The sequence below is a fragment of the Myotis myotis genome, unplaced genomic scaffold, assembly GCF_014108235.1.
Source record: "Myotis myotis isolate mMyoMyo1 unplaced genomic scaffold, mMyoMyo1.p scaffold_m19_p_12, whole genome shotgun sequence".
Lineage (NCBI taxonomy): Eukaryota > Metazoa > Chordata > Mammalia > Chiroptera > Vespertilionidae > Myotis > Myotis myotis.
The window spans coordinates 29,444,039-29,464,468 of NW_023416316.1; the positions used below are offsets into that span (position 1 = coordinate 29,444,039).

The following is a 20,430-nucleotide window of genomic DNA, read 5'->3' on the forward strand; positions in this document are numbered from 1 at the left end:
AAGCAATGACATTAAAGTTAACCAATTCATTGTTTTATTGGGCTGATCTGCTTAATAGCACCCTCAAAATTGCAATAAAAACAAAATATTACAACAATAAGAAGGCACAATTAAAATTTTTTTCATTTTGAGTATTTATTATCTCACTGAATGAACTGTTTCTAGTCCATATATACAAGATTTCATCCCTCCCTCTGAATGGTGTGAAACTTTATTCATATCATGTGTCATATCATCACATGGCCTCCACTAGGCTCCCGTGCAATTGTAAATGCACATGCAAATGTGGGTACTTGGTTCTAATAAGGTGGTTATCCAAATGATCTAGAATATGCTCACATTACATGTTTTAAATTATCGTTGAAATGAAAACAAAAAATTTAGAAATTCTTATAGAGTACTCAAGGCAATGTTGCCTTCTGTATTAGAGTTAGTAATTTTAATCAATGACTCTTTCTAGAGTGTCTGATTGGTATCGCTTGCCATGGAATGTGCAGGGATCCAACTAGAAGTAAAAACTTGAGCAGATGAACATTGCCTTCTACTCCTAAGTGCTTGAGAAGCCAACTTATTCTGCTATATTAATGTCAAAAGAATACTAAGATAGCTGTAGTTATGCCAACCTTGCCCTTTCCAAGTTTTGTGGGCTGGTTAATGAACCTTATTTAAAACCCAATTTAGCCGAGACCGGTTTGGCTCAGTGGATAGAGCGTCGGCTTTCGGACTGAAGGGTCCCAGGTTCGATTCCGGTCAAGGGCATGTACCTTGGTTGCGGGCACATCCCCAGTGGGGAATGTGCAGGAGGCAGCTGGTCGATGTTTCTCTCTCATGTTTCTCTCTCATCGATGTTTCTAACTCTCTATCTCTCTCCTTTCCTCTCTGTAAAAACTCAATAAAATATAAAAACAAAAAAACCAATTTAATTACATTAATTTTTCAGTGAGCCAGAGTGCCCCCTTGTGGGAATGTTCAGTAGTTATCCAGATACTGCAAGACCATCTGATTTTGTGAGTGCACATTTCCCAGGGGTGCTAAATGGAACATGCTCCCTACTGCGCTTTATTCCACTCATCTTCATGGTTTCACAGCCATAGATACATGGGAAGGGGTTGAAATATGGTAGGCAGCAGCCAGTGGTATAAGAGTATATCTTCCAAAACAATATTGATTTTCTTTCTTTTTCTTTTTAAATGTGGTGGTGGTGGGAGGTGGGAAAAGAGTAGTAATTTTCCAGAATTAGTCAGAAAGCCAACCCTAAATTCAAGAAATTACTAGATGTCTTTATCTCTATCACAAAGGAAATGTTTATTTGGGTTATCAAATGATTCATTGAGGACTTAAATACAGTCCTTTTCGGAAGGAGTGAGCACTCAGGGACTTACTCTCACTTGAGTACCAATTGTTTGGATTTCCTCATAGCAGAGTTGAGAGTTAGCCTAAGTAGGCTGCAGAATTTTAACCTGAAATGTAGCTGTTATGAAACAGAATGAGGATTAAAAATAGTTTAAATGCTTTACTTACTACTTCAAGGCATAGATCTTTAAAATTTGTTATTTGGAAGACTTTCAAACATATACAAAATCATATAAGAGGTGTATAAATAATCTCCATTTACCTATTAGACAGCTTCAACAATTACCAATTCATCACTAATCTATTTCCACCATACTGCTTTCTCCCTCTCCAGTTTCTAAGAAGTAAATTCCAGATATCACATCCTTTCATCCATAAATACTTCAGAAGGTATCTCTAAGAGATAACGCTCCCTTTAAAAATACAATCACACACCTGTCTGGCATGGCTCAGTGGTTGAGTGTCGACCTATGATCCAGTAATCACAGTTCAATTCCCAGTCAAGGCACATGCCCCGGTTGTGGGCTTGATCCCCAGTGTGGGGTGTGCAGGAGGCAACCAATCAATGATTCCCATCATTGATGTTTCTCTCTCTTTCTCTATCTCCCTCCCACTCTGAAATCCATAAAAATATATATTTTTAAAATGCAATCACACATTATCACATACAAAAATGAACAATAGCCAAAACCGGTTTGGCTCAGTGGATAGAGCGTCGGCCTGCGGACTGAAAGGTCCCAGGTTCGATTCCGGTCAAGGGCATGTACTTGGGTTGTGGGCACATCCCCAGTAGGAGATGTGCAGGAGGCAGCTAATTGATGTTTCTCTCTCATCGATGTTTCTAACTCTCTATCTCTCTCCCTTCCTCTCTGTAAAAAATCAATAAAATATATATTTTTAAAAAAATGAACAATAATCCCTTAATATCATAAAAGATTGAGGTAGTGTTCAAATTTCCCTCATTGCCTCTCTCTCCTTTTAAAAGCCTTTTTTTAAAGAGCAGTTTTAGATTTACAATAAAATTGAGCTGAAGGTACAGGCATTTCCTATATACCCGCTATTCTCAAACATGCATAGCCCCTCCCATTATCAACATCACTCTCCAGAATAGTACTTAAAAAAAAAAAAGATGAACCTATACCAACATGTTATAATCACCCAAAGTTCTTAGTTTACCTAAGGGTTTACTCTGTGTTGCACATTCAATGGCTTTAGACAAATATATGACACCATATAGCCATCATTACAATATCATACAGAATATTTTCACTGCTCTAAATATCCTCTGTGCTCTGCCTATTAATCTCCTCACCACCAGCAGCCCTGGTGACCACTGACCTTTTTATTGTCTCTAAAGTTTTGCCTTTTCCAGAATGTCATACAGTTAAATTCATGTAGTATATAACCTTATCACATTGGTTTCTTTCACTTAGTAATATGCATTTAAAATACCTCCATGTCTTTTCACGACTTGATAGCTCATTTCTTTTTGGCATTGAATAATATTTCATTGTCTGGATGTACGATAGTTTACTTATTCACTCATCTATTGAAGAACGTACTGTTTGTTTCCAAGTTTGGGAAATTACAAATAAAGTTGCTATAAACATTTGTGTGCAGTTTTTGTGTGTGTGTGAACATAAGTTGTCAGTTCCTTTGGGTAAATACCAAAGAATGAAATTGCTGGATTGTACGGTAAGAGAATGTTTAATTTAATGTAACTTTTAAAAATAATTTTATTGGTTTTTTACAGAGAGGAAGGGAGAGGGATAGAGAGTTAGAAACATCAATCAGCTGCCTCCTGCACACCCCCTACTGGGGATGTGCTTGCAACCAAGGTACATGCCCTTGACCAGAATCGAACCTGGGACCCTTCAGTCCCTAGGCTGATGCTCTATCCAGTGAGCCAAACCAGCTAGGGCGAGAATGTTTAATTTTATAAGAAACTGCCACACAGTATTCCAAAGTATTTGTACCATTTTGCATTCCCACCAGCAATGTATGAGGGTTTCTGGTGCTCCACATCCTCACCAGCATTTGGTGGGGTCAGTATTTCAGATTTTGGGCATTCTGATAGGTGTGTAGTGGTATCTCATTGTTTTAATTTGCATTTCCCTGGAGACATATGATGTGGAGCATCTTTTCATATGCTTATTTCTCATCATATCTCCTTTGGTGAGGTATCTGTTAAGGCCTTTGGCCCATTTTTAAATCAGGTTGTTATTATTGAGTTATGATTTTCTCTTTTAATCTATGGGTTCACTCTCTTTTTTCCCTTGACATATATTTTTTAAATATGTTTTTATTGATTTCAGAGAGGAAGAGAGAGAGAGAGAGAGAGAGAGAGAGAGAGAGAGAGAGATCAATGATGAGAGAGAATCATTGATTGGCTGCCTACTGGGGATTGAGCCTGCAAACTGAGCATATGCCCTTGACCAGAATTGAACCCGGGACCCTTCAGTCAGAAGGACGACGCTCTATCCACTGAGCCAAACCAGCTAGGGCTCGATTTTTTTGTTTGTTTGTTTGTTTTAAGAAACAGTCGCTTCTCTGCAGCGTCTACAATCTGGATTTTTCTGAACGTCCTTTCAGTGTTGTATAGGAGTTCCTCTGTATTTCCATTAAATGAGTAGTTAGATTTAGAAATTTGATCAGACTCAGGTTCAGTTTTTTGTTTGGCAAGGTTACTTCACAGGCAATGAGGTAGGCTTCCACTAGGAGGAGGAGTTGCTCTATTTTTGAGATATCAGAAGTTATTGATCACTGCATTGATTCATTAATGAACTAATGGTTGCAAAACAGTGATATTCTAACTGCCATCCCTCCTCCTTCTATTAGTTCTTTTTCTTCTTTGAAGAAATTTCCTCTCATCAACTTCTGTTACTTTAAGGTGCAATTTATAGAGACCAGAAAAATGCGTAATTTTTCTTCTACTTAACAGTTTTCCAAATGAGGAATTGATTCCCTACCACCATTTAAAAGTGACCAATGAGTTGGGGTTTTTTAAAATATATTTTATTGATTTTTTACAGAGAGGAAGGGAGAGGGATAGAGAGTTAGAAACATAGATGAGAGAGAAACATCAATCAGCTGCCTCCTGCACACCTCCTACTGGGGATGTGCCTGCAACCAAGGTACATGCCCTTGACTGGAATCAAACCTGGGACCTTTCAGTCTGCAGGCTGACGCTCTATCCACTGAGCCAAACCGGTTAGGGTGACCAATGAGTTTTTAAAAATCATTATAAACTTATGTATGTGAATGTATTTTACATTTTTCAATCCACTGACATCATTATACTTATTAATGCTTTAATCACGTTGTTCAATCTTTGACGAATGGAAGTCTATTCAGCTTGGCTCCTGAATCCTTTTGACATGACTTTACTAGTCTTTAAAAAACTTCCCTGCTTTTTGCTAAGACAAGCTTCTTTTACATTTCCTAACTCAGACCTGGAATTAGCTATTTCTCTAAGGCAGTGGTCCTCAAAGTGTAATCTGGGGACCATTCTCTTCCCTGGAAGTTCCTATGATCCTTTCACGGGGTCTGGGAGATCAAAATTCTTTTTATAATAATACTGAATTGCTATTTGCCCTTTTAAACTCTCATTCTCTCACAAATGGGTATGAAGTTTCCCAAAGGCTACATGATATGTGATGTTGTGTGATATGATTGAATGCAGAAGCGGTTATAAGAATTCTGCTGTTACTACTTAAGCCAGGCATTCAAGAAATTTACAAAAGTGTAAAAACAATGGCACTCTTCTCACTAAATAATTGTTAATGGATAGTTTATTTTAAAATCCGTTTTAATTTCTAGTGTTATTCTAATTATATATGTAGCCCACATAAACAAAGCTCTTTGGACTCCTCAACAATTTTTAAGAGTTTAAGAAGTTTGGGGAGCAAAATATTTGAGAACTGCCACTCCAAAAAGTCTTAGTTTCTTTGAATGAAAAATGATAATTAGAGGTCACAATCTAGGAACTAGAGATGTTCATGGTTACTAGGTTGGCCATTCAATGAGCCTAAAATTGATCATGATGCTTTTGATGCAAATTCAGGACTATAGAGTTTTTACTTAAACTCATAAAGTTTACGTTTGTATCTCCTTTTTCCCATTACAGAAATCCCAGCAAAACCATTTCATTTCAGTGTCAGATTAACAATACCTCCACCACCATCACTACCAACAATATGATTACTTAAAACAGCTTGAGTTTTTGTCCTTGAGGTATATCTCTCTTTAGATGTACAATAATTTGATGGTTTAAAGGTACTTAAAATGTAGATTTTTGGTCCTGAAGTAACAAAGTTCTATAAAATTAAACATATTTTACTATAATTAGTCTATATATACTGATATTTATTTGTATTTTTGTTATGTCTGTGTTAAATTTTAGTAGAATGAAGGAAAATAATGGAAAGAATAAAGTTACTTGAAATGGTGTGTGTTTTTGAGATTATGCCACTAAGCAGATCAGTTAGATCCGTTGAGTTTTTCATTTTCAGAGGCTTCTTTTTGTAAATTTAGGTTTGTAATAATATGAAATGTTTACATGGTTCTAGAGTCAGTTTTATTAAATAAGATATATTCTTTTTTAAAAAAATGTTTTTGATTTTTTACAGAGAGGAAGGAGAGAGAAACATCAATCAGCTGCCTCCTGCACACTCCCCACTGGGGATGTGCCCGCAACCAAGGTACATGCCCTTGACCAGAATCTAACCTGGGACCTTCAGTCCGCAGGCCGACACTCTATCCGCTGAGCCAAACCGGATAGGGCTAAATAGGATATATTCTAAGAAGTTTAGCTTCTATCCCTGTCTCCTCTATCCCATTTCTCCTCTGTCCTAAAAAAAAAAAAAAAAAAATAGGTAATATTTTTTAAATCAAGTTTCCTTTCCATTATTTTTAAAATTTAATCAAACATTTTATATATTTAGTATTACTATTATCTCTCCCCTTAACTGTTTTCACTTTACAATCTATTTTAGAGATTAATCCAGTTGTATACAGAACACGTCATTGTGTCGTTGTACCATAATTTCTTCAACCAGTTCTCTATTGAGGAGTTTTGGGGTAATTTCCAGTATTTATTATAAATGGTGCTGCAGTGAATAGTCGTACATATTCCTTTCATATTTTTACTACCGTATTTTGGGGGCAAAGTCCTAAAAGTGGAATTGTTGAGTCGAATCCACAGACTCGAAGTCACAAGAAGAGGAATTCCAAGGTGGGAGAGGCAAGTCAAGAATTTTACATTGGACATCACGTTCAGTGAATCGCATACTCGCATCCTTCCGACTCCCAGCTCTCCAGTTCTTCGCGGTCAGAGCCTCTACCTCGACCTCACACTTCCTACGTCTCCCCGCGCCCCTTATCCCGTAACTACAGCGCCCCTCCCATCCTCCCGCTGGTCCTCAGGACCCACCCGAAGAGCGGTGGGCGCAGGCTCTGCGCATGCCCGGCCCGTGCGCGGCGATTGGAGCGTCTGCAGACCAGAGCGGCGTCATCACGGCGCGCCGCTCCCAGGCGTCCTCGCAAGGTCGCTCTGCCCGGAGGGAGCGCGCGTCAGTGACCGGTCCCAGGTCCGGGGGGCGCGCCGTTTCCTCCCGGGGTACCAGCGGCGACATGACGGGGTACACGCCCGATGAGAAACTGCGGCTGCAGCAGCTGCGAGAACTGAGGCGGCGATGGCTGAAGGACCAGGAGCTGAGCCCCCGGGAGCCGGTGCTGCCCCCGCAGAGGATGTGGCCTGTGGAGAGATTCTGGAACAAGTTTCTGCAGCACCCGGCCCCCTGGAAGAACCTGGTGAGTGACCGGCCTCCCTCGCCCGCCATACCACCACCTTCCACGGCCCCCAGACTCGTCTGCTGGGATGCCTGCTCCTGTGGCCAAACCCAGGACACGGACATCGCTCTGCGCCCGCAAGCCCGGTGGTTCCTCCCGAAAGAGGGAGCATTAGGTCCTACCGAGACGTAGGCGTAGCCAGATCGCAGCCCTGTCCCACGAGTCCTGGCCTGGGCGTCAGGAGTCCAAGGGCATGTGTGACTTTGGGAGAGTCATGCCCCTTTGCTGTGTAGTGTGATGAGGAGGCGAATCCTTGCTTGGGTTTTACAACTCGTTTGGGTCTCTCTTGATTGTACAGATCTTCCCCCAGACGGAGAGCCAAGGGTCCACCGGTTAGAATTCCACGATTTTAGTATTTGAGAACACTTGTGTAAGGTTGAGGCTATAGAGACCCAACTAACGCTGCAGCCCACTATCCCAAGGCACAACGAGTCTCCGGCTGATGGTACGGGCCCATGTGGTCACCATAACGGACAGAATCCTCTTGCCCTGCTTAGTGAGTCATATTCAAGAGCCACCTTTCTGAACGACCACCATGTGCGTGAAATACACTTTGTCACTTAAAAATGCCATTCCTGCACTGTACTCTGCAGAAAGTCACTCATTCAAGGAGCTGTCTTTATTTTCAGGGTCTCTGAACATTTTCTTGAGGTCGTTCATTAAATCACATCCGTTATGAGTGATAAGCACTATATCTCAGAATTGCTTTCACTTCGCTACGACATTGGCTGATAATAATGGAATAATAATGGAATACTACTAATACGTAACACGGGTGCTTACGTTGTGCATGGCGCTCTGCTGATGGTTTTACATGTGTTACTTTATGTAATTCTTTTCTCCTATAAGATAGAAAACTGTTCTTAATGAATGGAAATTGAGGCCTACAAAAGCTCAGTGATTTACCCTTGGCCATAGAGCTAGGAATTAAAGGAGTTCACATTGAAATCTATGTGTATCTACTTTCTTACAGTGCTACGAAGTCTGGTGCAAATTTTTCTGAAAAAGTGGTCTTAGATATTTTTTTCTCTCTTTAAATATATTTTTATTGATTTCAGAGAGGAAGAGAGAGGGAGAGAGAATCATTGATTGGCTGCCTCCTGCACGCCCTCTACTGGGGATCAAGCCCGCAACCCCAGGCATATGCCCTTGACCAGAATCATACCCCGGACCTTTCAGTCCACAGGCTGACTCTATCCACTGAGCCAAACCAGCTAGGGCTTAGATACTTTTTTTATGATGGTAAAATGAAACTCTAATTCAACTTCTCTCTCACCCTTTGTATCATTGGCATTACTTGTTGATTTGGGCAGCCACTGGTTGAAAGTAGACATCCCTCCCATGATGTAAAGAAGTAAGTAATCATTTATTGAAATCCATCCTACCTTACTTTGAGTTAATTTTTTCCCCACAATCATATTACAACACTTAGAATTTTTTCCCTGAAAGGATAGGTATGTTTCAGTCAAATTGGCTGCCTTGGAAAAGTTCCATTTTTTTTAGTTCTCTTTTGCCTTTCTTAAAATAGTATAAAGGCATCTGAAAGTAAGCTTGGAACCCTCTATCCCAGTACATAAAACACTTTTTCCAGCATTGGTGTGCTCAGATTGTCACCTCACACTTAGAATAATGCAAGTGGTGTTTGTGGGTATCTGACATGGATAAATTAGGGAGATGACTTTACCTGAAAAATGATGTAGGTTTGATCATTCTGGTTAAATTGATTAAAATTATTCTTTCATTATTTATGCCATGCTTTATCTTTAACAAACTTATAATAAAGATAATAAGGAAGTATTTTTTTAATTAATTTATTTTTTTAGAGAGGAAGGGAGTGGGGGAGGGGGTGGGAGAGAAACATCAATTTGTTTGTTGTTCCATCTATTTATGCATTCATTGGTTGATTCTTGTATGTGCCTCGACTGAGGATTGAACCCACAATCTTGGTGTATCGAGATGACACTCTAATCAACTGAGCTACCCGGCCAGGGCTAGAAGTAATATTTTTTTGAAATCTATAAATGCCTTACTATAGTTTTGCAAAATGCTACTTGTCTTAATGCAACTTGCCCTGCACTCTAGGTATCCCCTAGCAGGCCCTATGTTTAGTAAAAATATTTAAATGGGTGAGGTTAGCTACAGACTATAAGGAATTTGTAGCATTTAGAGATTTTAAAATAATCATGACATTGTTGTATTATTGATGTTTTGTTTTTTTCTGCCACAAATGTAAAAGATGGGATATCTGTTTTATTTTGTGTATGGTTTTTTCTCCCTAGGTCTATAAGACGTACCGACACAGTTTCCTTATTTTTACTCATGTACTTATACCTGCCTGGATTATTCATTATCATTTAAAATATCATGTGGCTGTAAGTATGTTTTAAATATGTGTTTTTCAGAATTTATTTTTAATATGGTACAAAATTATTTCCTATGTGGGTATGCCTTACCCTGCTTTTACTTAGTGGAAATAATGTGCCTCTTGTAACTGATTGTGAACACCTTTGAATCCTTTTAGGTAAAAAGTTTAATTAAATATAAGTAATATATGGCTTTTCAAAAAGTTAATCTTTATATTAATTGCTTACAACTTAAAATGCATTTCCTCCTAGAAACAGTATTTAAGTGATCAGAATGTAATTGACCTAATAATACTAGTGTAAATTCAGGATCATGAGTAGGAAGGGAGAAAGGGATTTCTGTTTCTCTTTTTGAGCATAGATCTGGTATAAGGTAAAATTCAAAATAGTCAAAGGTTATCTTTGTCATCGTTCCATTTCCCTCTTTTTCATTCTATTTGATTTTTCACAACTTTTTTTCTTTAGAATCCAGGATGTTCAAAAGCTTGAACTTTTTTTTTTTTTTTAAATATATTTTATTGATTTTTTACAGAGAGGAAGGGAGAGAGATAGAGAGTTAGAAACATCGATGAGAGAGAATCATCGATCAGCTGCCTCCTGCACATCTCCTACTGGGGATATGCCCGCAACCCAGGTACATACCCTTGACCGGAATCGAACCTGGGACCTCTCAGTCCGCAGGCCGACGCTCTATCCACTGAGCCAAACCGGTTTCGGCTTGCTTGAACTTTTTCACTGAAAGATCTTGCAGGTGGTGGTTTAATGGCTAAGGATAGCCTGGTGTAGGGTGTTGGAGCCCAGGCAGGGTGAGGGAGGAGTGCATTTGGGGAGTGGCATGGAAGGGAGAACAGTGGTGGCTACCCAGTGTGGAGTGTTATAACCCAGACAGAGTGGGAGGGCATTCTTGTACCCATTGAGGAGTGTTAGATCCCGGGTAGGTTGCTGCATGGGGGGTAGAGGGAAAGTATTGGTGAGTAGACCTGTTTGGAAAGAAGCAGTGGCAGCAACCTGGTGTAGGATATTAGAAGAAGGGTAGTTTGGGGCAGTGATGGAGGTGGCAGCACAGAGTAAGATGTCAGAACCTGAATGAGGTGAGGATGTTATTTATATTGGAGTGTGGTGATCATGACAGGAGATTGATTATATACAGGAACATTGGTCAGATAAGTACAAAAATTGATGATAGTGGGAACAGGATTCCCATTTTTGGAAAAGGGAGCTACACATATGGGAAGGGGGAAAAACCCTGTGCTACTAGAATGGAATTGGGAGTATGGCTGTGAACTCATGGTTTTTAATAATGATTGATAAATATAGAAGTAAATGTCGATGTAAGTGTGGATATTCTCTAGCTCTGTCCACTGACAGTGCCTGGTGGCAGAGCTACCTCATGGTAATTAGCACATTCAGAAGCCTGGTCTTACTTTCTAAATAAAATTCTTCACTGAAAGGATCCAGAGCTCTTTGGAGATATGGCCAGGTCCAGGGCTGAGGCAGGGAAAATACAAGATGAGCTTGTTGTTCCAGAAGGTAAAGAATTGTTCAAAGAATGATGGAGCTATATCAAAAGGACACAGAGTCAGCTTGAAAGAACTCTCATTGGGACAGTTTGAGCATCAAAATAAATGATGGTAATAGATGATAGCCAACTGAATAAAAATGTAAATCCATGAGCCGATACTCATAGATAAGTAAATAATAAATGGGTAAAAGAGAAAGCTTTTTTTTGTATAATAGATTGCTAAATAATAAATGGACAAGGAATGATAGAAAAGTCATAATTTGAGGATCATCGGAGTAATATTTTTTTCATGCAGGGAACATCAAAAGATACTAAGATTTATCTCAAAATACCGATCTTAAACGTACTTATTTGTTTCAAAGAGAAAAAGGGTAATTTTGTGGTGGAGAAACCTGACAGATACCACCTAAATTAAGAAATGTAGGCCGAAGCCGGTTTGGCTCAGTGGATGGAGCGTCAGCCTGTGGACTGAAGGGTCCCGGGTTCGATTCCGGTTGGGGGCATGTGCCTGGGTTGCGGGCATATCCCCAGTGGGAGGTGTGCGGGAGGCAGCTGATCGATGTTTCTCTCTCATCGATGTTTCTAACTCTCTATCTCTCTCCCTTCCTCTCTGTAACATATCAATAAAATATATTTAAAAAAAAAAAAAAGAAAAAAAAAGAAATGTAAATTAACATTACTAATAATGGGACAAACAGAAATGTACTACCTGATAGGATACAATAAAAAGAAAACAGCATCAATTTTGCAATATTCCTGCCAAAAATGCATAACCTGAATCTAATTGTGAGGATACATAAGACAAACCCAAATTGAGGGACTTTTCAGCCTTGTTCAACTTCAAAAGTGTCAAGATCTTAAAAGCTAAAGATTAACGGAAGATTCTTTCTATATTGAAAAAAACTAAATAGACATGTCAACTAAATGCAGTTCTTGATTAATAGGCATAATCTGTTTAGTCAAAAGAAAAAAAATGGTTTTAACAGTCAAATTTTTAAGCAGTCTAAACAATGAAGAACAAGTCATCTAAGGGAATTTTCTGAGAATTTCAAACAATTATGGAGACAATTGGTAAAATTTGAATGGGTTCTTTTTTTTTAAATATATATTTTATTGATTTTCTACAGAGAGGAAGGGAGAGGGATAGAGAGCTAGAAACATCGATGAGAGAGAAACATTGATCAGCTGCCTTCTGCACACCCCCCACTGGGGATGTGCCTGCAACCAAGGCACATGCCCTTGACCGGAATCGAACCTGGGACCCTTGAGTCCGCAGGCTGACACTCTATCCGCTGAGCCAAACCGGTTAGGACTGAATGGGTTCTTTAGGCAGGAGGCAGTAATATAGCAATGTTAAATTCCTGATTTTGATGACTCTATTGCGATTATTTTAAGAATATGTTCCTTAAAACAAAAGAATATTGTCCTTATTTGTAGGAAATAACCTAAAGTAAACTAGTTGGCAATTTACTATGAAATAACTGGGTAAAAAAAAAATTATTTTTATAATTCTTGCAACTATTATTTCAAGGTAAAACAAAAGGTAGGGATTGCCTAACAAATTGTAGATAATCTCATTGAAGTTAGTTTGTTAAAAGGAGAATGAAACAAATAACTGGGGTTCTCAAAAAATTCCTTCTAACATGACTCGTTCTCTGTTGATTGTGTGGTCTCTTTAAAATTCTGATTGCTGACATCATCTTTGTTCTCTTAACTAAGCAGATTATATCCATTGATCAACAACTATGGAGTACCTACTATGTTCTCTACCTTTATTGCTATAGAAAATATATAAGACAAAATTCCTGACCTCAAGGAGTTTATAGTACAGTTGGAAGATAGGTGATTCTAGTAGGAGTATGTTGGAGACAAGTTATTCCAGTGACAAAGAAAGATATGGAGTCACTAATGAGCATAGCCATATCTACCCAAGACTCTTGGCTCAGTAGACTGGGACCAATTAATGGAAGGTCTTGAAAACTAGGCAGAGGAGGTTGAACTTTATGTGGTAGGCAGTGGGAAGCTTTCCACTTTTAAGTAGGAAAGTGACTTTATAAAAGTGATAGATTTAGGAAAACATAAAATGTGGGGTGAATTGGAGGGAGGAAAGTCCTAACATCAAGCAAATCAGCTGGACGTTGTCATGGTTTAGTAGGTGTTTGTTGATGAGAATATTTTTAGGGCAAAGAAGCAGGAATGGAAGAGAAAAGTGAAACCAGGAGATACTTTCAAAGGAAGAAACAGGCCAAGTTAAGTTAGGGATGAAACCAAGGTTCAGAGTCATTTATGATTCTAAAATTTCTAGCCTTGGAAAGGAGGGCTTTCTGGTCCTGGGGAGAAAGTAAAATTGTTTAGGAACATGAGCTATCACATCTGTTTCTCTGGATGTCCCAGTGGACAGGGTGTGTCTTAGGTTTAGAAATCTGAGGTTAATGTAGAAATTAGAGTTGGGATTTAGTGTTTTCACTACATGCACACGCACACATACACACACACACACACACACACACACACACAAACCCCCACAAAAATTTTTCTGCAACCATTAAAGGGTACTAACAATTTATATATCTAAGGTTCAGAGAATATTTTAAATGTTTATTGTTGATGGGCTTAAAGTTTTTGTATTTATGTTCACCTACAAGTACACAGGCCACTTCATATGATTATAGGTCTGTATTTTTTCCTTAACATGCAAGACCCTAGAAAAGAAAATATATTATTTTCTGTCAGTTTTGTTTTTAACATCCAAGAGTGGTTTTTATGTGCAGAAAGAACTGTTCACAGTTATTGGAATATAAATTAATACTCAGTTTGTTAATTTCAAATTTTAAAAAAAATGTTTTTCTAATTCTTTAAATTTGTTTTCTAAATTCTGTTAAAATACTTATATAGCTAGGAAAATATGAACACTCTCCTTTCTTTGCTCTCATTATTTTTGGATTAATTCAAGTTGAACTTTCCTAAAACAATTCTACCTACAAACATAATCAAATTCTCTTTAAATGTTTCAGACTACATTTATACATTTTATTTTTAAGTATTTATAGGGCAAATTAATGACCTTAAGAAACAAAATCATTTAAAACTTAAAATCACAAGTCTAAATAAATTATGCTCTTTAATTCTAGAATTCTAGAATTAGTATTTTAAAACCTCTAATAGCCAGATTACCTTACACATTACAAATACTGTAAACAATATATGGATTGTCTGTTGTTTTTGGAACTTATTAAATTTGACATTCACCAGTTTATACTCTGGATTTGATTTACTTTGTAATATCTGTATTTAACAATTTTTCTAGGATTGAAAAGACACTTATATCCTAAAAGAAGTGAATTTAACAAGCTGCAGCTATTGGATCAACAATTCAAGACATTAATATGGTTGCTTATTTGAGGGATTAGTACTTCCAGGTGATTTTTTCCTGGGTCAAAGATGGACATAATTAGTTAAAGGTTATGTGTCAGTAGAGGTCCGAAGGCCTCTCTCTTACCTTATTTTCTCTTGATTTGGGCAGGACTGCATTCTTAATAACCCTTGCAGCCACTTTGCTAACACCTTTACTGCCTATTTGAATTTTACCATCTCTCTCTGATGACATTTCAATGTCTTATTACTTCTGGTCAGAGTTCTTTTAAAAAATATTTTTTAATTGATTTCAGAGAGGAAGGGAGAAACATTAATGATGAGAGAAAATCACTGATCGGCTGCCTCCTGCATGCCCCCTAATGGGGATGTGCTCTGCAACCAGGGCATGTTGGAGAATTGAACCATAACCTCCTGGTTTATAAGTCAATGCTTAACCACTGAGCCACACCAGCCAGACTAGAGTTCTTAAAGACATTTTTAATGTTTTCACATTGTATTATGTAAAATGTTTTTAAAAACACTTTAATGTCCTCTAATTGTATTCTAAGTTTCCTGCTTTTGGCTTCAGTTTCTCTGAATTTTATATCATGCCATACATTTTTTGGTTTGGTATTTCATGAAGATGTATATGCTTAATCAATACATTTACTCTACAAATATTTATTTAGTTCTTCCTATGTTCATACACTGTTCTAAACAGGGATACAGCAGTGAACAAATCAGATGAATCCCTGCCCTCGTGAAATGTTTATTCTGGTCTTGGAGACTGGTAATAAATAGATAAACAAAGAGGTATAAAAGGAGGTGATAAGTCTGTAGAAGAAAAACTAAGCAGGGTAAAAGACTAGAGAATGATAGGAGCTGGGTTTTTTTTAAAATTAGACCTCTCTAAGGAAGTGTTATTTGAAGAGAAACATAAATGACTTGAGGGCATGGACCAAGCAAATAACTAGGAGAGCATTTCAGGTAGAGGAATCATCTATATAGTAAAAGCCTAAGGGGCCTTTACAGTGCAACAGCCAGAATGACTGGTTGCTATGATACACACTGATCACCAGGTGGCTGGTGCTCCATGCAGGAGCTGCTCCCTGGTGGTCAGTGCGCTCCCACAAGGGGAGCACTGTTCAGCCAGAAGCTGAGCTCATGGCTGGTGAGTGCAGTGGCGGTGGTGGGAGCCTCTCCTGCCTCCATGGCAGCGCTAAGGAGCAGCGAGCCAAGTGGTAAGGAGCAGTGAGCAGGCGAGTGGTAAGGAGTGAGGGGTCCCGGACTGTGAGAGGGCACAGGCTGGGCTGAGGGGACACCCTCCCCCACCCCCAGTGCACGAATTTCGTGCACCAGGCCTCTAGTTAAGTATAATCGCTCTGAGGCTCAAGCTGGCCCAACTGATTGGACCAATAGCAAAGGAGCTACCTTAGTGTAAGTACTATAGTACAGGAGAGAGAGGTAGGAGTTCAGAGAGGTAGTCAAGGGCCAGATTGTGCAGGGTCTTAGAGATCACTGCAAGGACTTTGGCTTTGTCTCAAAGAATTAAGAAACTTTGAGCAGAGGAGTGATACATGATAAAAGAATTACTTGACTCTGCCTGCAGTGTAGAGCTTAGACTGTAGGACGGCACGCAAGTGAAAAATGATAGACTTGGACAAGGATAGTAGTACTAGAGGTGGTGAGCAGCACATTCAGAAAATAATCTCAAGGTAGAACCAACAGGAGCTGCTGAGAAGTCAAAGTTTTTGCCCTACTTACTTGGGAGAATGAAAGGGTCTTGTACCAAGACAGGGGTAAGTTAGGGACTGGGGAAACTTAAGTGTTGGACATGGTTAAGTTTGAGGTGCCTGCTTGACAGCCAAATACTGGTAGCGATATTGAGTATACAGTTGTATGAGTCTGGAGTTTGGTGGAAATTTGGGACTAAGTTAAACATTTGGTATATGATCTATTTCTTTAGAAGAAACGCTAAAACCATAATTAACAGAGCATTACTTTCATTGCAGACAAAACCATATGGCATGGTTGAAAGGAAGCCCAGAATATTCCCAGTAAGTCTTAAAACACCTGATTTTTCCTTTTTTTCACTATTTTTCTTTCTCCTTTCCCTTGCTAAGTGATTGACTAAAATGTTCCTTTTTTTTCACTGTCACTTCAAGTGCCTATTTTGTATAGTCTTATACAAAAATAAAGAAAAAGAGGAGGAAATAGTGTAATATTGTAAGGTAGTAGTTCCAGTTGAAAATGGGAGGTGGCCACCTTTCTATACAGTTACCAAGTTCTCTCCTTTCTTTCTTTTTTCTTTTTTTAAAAAAATAATTCTTTATTGTTGAAAGTATTACATATGTCCCCTTCTTCCCCCCCCCCCCCCCCAGCCAGTGACAAATACACTTTCATCAGGAGGAAAAATAAATTAGTCATAAGGATAAGGTTAATTACATAAAGCACTTCATTTTCAAAATACAGAACTAACTCTTCTGAGGGAGGGAGGGAGGGAGGGAGGAAGGAAGGAAGGAAGGAAGGAAGGAAGGAAGGAAGGAAGGAAGGAAGGAAGGGAGGGAAAGGAGAGAGAGAGAGAAGAAAAGAACCAAGTCAAAGAGACTACTATTTATAAGAAAAAAATTGAGTTAAAATGGAAATCAATGAGGAAGGGGACAGAGCACAATGATATCAATCAACTTTCTTACCATACAGCCAGATCTCAGAAAGAATCTGACCGAGTCCCACCCACTTCATACATAGCCAAAGAGTGCAATGAAGGAGAAAACCACAAGACCACAACTTCAACAAAATTACTGGCCTCACTCTGGTGCCCTGCGGTCAGTCAGCAGGCACACTGTCTTAGGTATATGGCACAGATACGCCACGCGCTGCATGAAGCACAACCCTTGGACATCACAACATTCTCACGGGGTGATTTTGTTATCCTCGTCTTACAGGGAAGAAAGCAGCCCAGAGAAAGGCACAAGGTCAAGTCAGCCCAGAGTGCTCAGGGGCCCAGGAAGAGTTATCAATGGAAGCAATAAAACATACTGAGAAAACTCAGCAGTGACGCTATTCTGGGATCCAAGGAGTTAGACCAGAAACCAGTCAGGGCAGGTACAGCAATCAGCCTCTTCGTTCAGACTAAATCTTGACATCCAGCCCCTCTCCCCAGCTGGGGCAGCTCAGTCAATCCCGCTGGGGCAGCAGACATTGTGGTTATCTTTCTGTATTGACAAGGTATGGCCACCTGGAACGGTGGTTCAGACATAGGCTAACCCTGCCTGTCTACACTGCTATGACAGAGCCAAAGAATCCATGCAACAGTGTTAAAGCTGCTACTTGAAAATCCTAATGTGAAGCAGGCAAGGACTTCGCTACCTCACATGTTACACTCAGCTGAAAATATTTTGGATTCATCCTATCTACTCAGTGGGTCTTTATTAGGGGGATTTTTACCCTGTAGGGTAGGTAAGGCAGTATCTCAAGACATTTTTGAGGTTACAGCTGGGGGGTACTTCTGGTATTGGGTGGGTAGAAACGGGGGCATTGCTAAACATTCTACACCAAAAGGAATGACCGGGCCCCAAATGTCAACAGCATGCTGTTGAGAAATCCTATCTAAGCTAGAAGCCGGAGAGCAAAGGGTATGAAACTCATTCTTTAGACCTATTTCCGATACATAAAAGGCCACACTCATCTGGATTTGACTAAACGACAGAGGTTCCTGCGGGATCAGCTGGTCTTCCACCTGATTTCATTCTCTGAAATGCCAGAGGTGAACAGTTCAGGCTCACTGCCTGCAGGGACTCCCCTTCCCCAGGCCCCTCCTACCTGGGGTCAGTGCTTCTGGCCTTTGCAAAAGGGGAGAACAGATATTCTTCGTTGAACCCTGAGGACCTGAGAGAGCATCTAACAAGCTTTCCCAGGAAGTGCCTAAAAACGGAGTTAAACATGCAGCATGTGGTATAGGGCATGAATTCTCTGCCAGACGTTTTCAACCCACACGGGGGTGTTCACTGTGACATCTGCTCCTGACCGATCTGCCCGATGAACTCGATCTTGATGCCCTGGTGCTCCAGCTTGTTGGGGTGCTTGAGCGCGAGGCTCACCTTCGCGGAGACCACCTCGCCGTCGTAGAAGAGGAAATAGTTCTTCTCGTCCTCCGTCTTGTGCTCCGCTCGCTTCCTACTCTCCGCATCGTTGAGCACGATCTCCACCTCCACGCTCTTCCCGAAGCCGAAGAAGCTCATCTCGCCGCCGGCCAGGCACGCCGTGCTCTCCAGGGCTGGGCTGCCCTAAGGGAAGGTCAGCGGGCTGGACGCGCGCTGCCGGGCGTGGGGCGCGGCATGACTGCCCGCTACACCCGGAGGGCAGGGCCGGGCTGGCTGCGCGCCAGAGCACAGATGTGCCGCGGCCCGCCAGTCCCCGAGCGGGCGTGAGCGGCAGAGATGGCGAGGGGCGAGGGCGGCCACGCCACTCTACGGGGGGGCGGTGCAGAGCCCCGGGCTACCGGCCGCTGCCGCCCACCCGGTGCCCTGCGGCTTGGGGCGGCGGAGCGAACCTCCAGCTCCTGCGCTGCGCTGCCGGAGAAACTCCGGAGATCGCAGCGGGGGGCGGGGAGGAGGCGGCGGCCTTCCTCTCTCCTTTCGCTGTCCTCATGCCAGCTGCCTCTCAACGCAGTGGCAGCTATTCGGAGGCCATCTGAAACAGACTCCACTTCAATCTGATCTTTGACAAAGGGCTGCATCCCTGTTTACTGAGCTTTATTGGGCTTCTGTTTCTCAGAATGTCTTCATTGTTAACCCTTACTATTTAAAGATTCAGAAGCAATTTGTTTTTCCAATCCTGAAAGGTCCTGGATATCTTTTTATTTCTGCTTTCAAATCAGCTACTTCTTGCCAGAGCTCATGTTTCCTAAGGTACTTTTCCAAGGCAACTAATAGTTGAACTCCTAACTTTTTTCCAGCTTCCTCTCCTAGAACCTCAAGCTCATTAGATAGTCTGCTTCCAAGTTACTACTGGCCTTCATTTTATTTTTACCTTCCAATGCCAGTGTCCTTGCCTCCAGACTGCTAAGCCAGCGCCATGTGGTTTAATTTTTATTATGGCAGCGTTAGTACCACTTCAGAATGTTAATGTCTGTGTTAGGGTAATGTTAGCTGTGGTAATAAATTATCCCCAAAATGTATAATGGCTTAAACATAAAGTTTATTTTTTTATTAAATAACAATCCTGAGCAGTACCAGGTCAGGAAAAGGCTGGGGTGGGGATGAGGAATAATTCTACTCTACCCAGTCATTCATGGACTGTCAGGTTGATAGAATCTGCTATCTTGAACACAAAGCTGAAACTAAAGCTAAGTAATTTGCCTGAAATTATATTAACTAATTATATAGTTTGTCAATGGAGTTTCCAGGATTGAGCTGAAGGTGTTTCCGTGTAACTTTTTTCTAGGGCTTCTTCTATTTCTTGGGGCCTTGCAAGTAAACATTATTCCTGTGTCACTTTGTGAAGACCACTTTTATGCTCTTTCTGGTCATTTTGTTTTGAGTGAAACTTCCCCTATTCTTTCACTTATACCTTAAGATTTTGAATACTGGTTTCTCATCTTTAGACAGACACTGCTTTGTCTAAGTCCCTTTATAATGTGAATGCCAAAGCTGAACTAGATTTTCACTGTGAGTTCTGACTGAGTGGATATACTTTACAGACAAGATCCTTCTACTAATACATGTTTGTTTTCCTAGGGTGATATAATTCTGGAGACTGGAGAAGTAATTCCACCAATGAAAGAATTTCCTGATCAACATCATTGAAGATTAATTTAAAATTTCAAAGGCATATGAACCTAAGTTTTGTTGCTACATTACCATATTTACTGACTATATTCTCTGGAAAAGGAACTTTAATAAAGTTTACTCTCGGATATGTTTGCCTGTTTCTTCCGAAACACTGTACAATTTAAGATATTTTTAGTTATTTAGGTATTTAACAGTA

At 40.2% G+C, this 20,430-nt stretch overlaps 1 protein-coding gene across 2 annotated transcripts; it reads left to right on the top strand.

The window, feature by feature from the left end:
• The first annotated feature begins 6,862 nt into the window (after nt 1-6,862).
• On the top strand, nt 6,863-20,359 carry NDUFB6 (NADH:ubiquinone oxidoreductase subunit B6). Of its 2 annotated transcripts, XM_036330617.1 has the most exons (4): nt 6,864-7,164; nt 9,483-9,575; nt 16,455-16,499; nt 20,181-20,359. In XM_036330617.1, the coding sequence occupies exons 1-4, from the start codon at nt 6,985-6,987 to the stop codon at nt 20,247-20,249; spliced, it is 387 nt and encodes a 128-aa protein (XP_036186510.1). In that variant the 5' UTR covers nt 6,864-6,984; the 3' UTR covers nt 20,250-20,359. The 2 variants fall into 2 exon arrangements, with proteins under 2 accessions (XP_036186511.1, XP_036186510.1); XM_036330618.1 differs by lacking the exon at nt 9,483-9,575 and having other exon boundaries at nt 6,863-7,164.
• The last annotated feature ends 71 nt before the right edge of the window (nt 20,360-20,430 follow it).

Excerpts from the sequence above, each read along its gene's own strand:
- NDUFB6 (XM_036330617.1), top strand. The coding sequence starts at position 6,985 with ATGACGGGGTACACGCCCGATGAGAAACTGCGGCTGCAGCAGCTGCGA. Across the intron at positions 9,576-16,454 it reads ATTTAAAATATCATGTGGCT|ACAAAACCATATGGCATGGT; the intron begins GTAAGTATGTTT and ends CTTTCATTGCAG. Across the intron at positions 16,500-20,180 it reads GGAAGCCCAGAATATTCCCA|GGTGATATAATTCTGGAGAC; the intron begins GTAAGTCTTAAA and ends TTGTTTTCCTAG.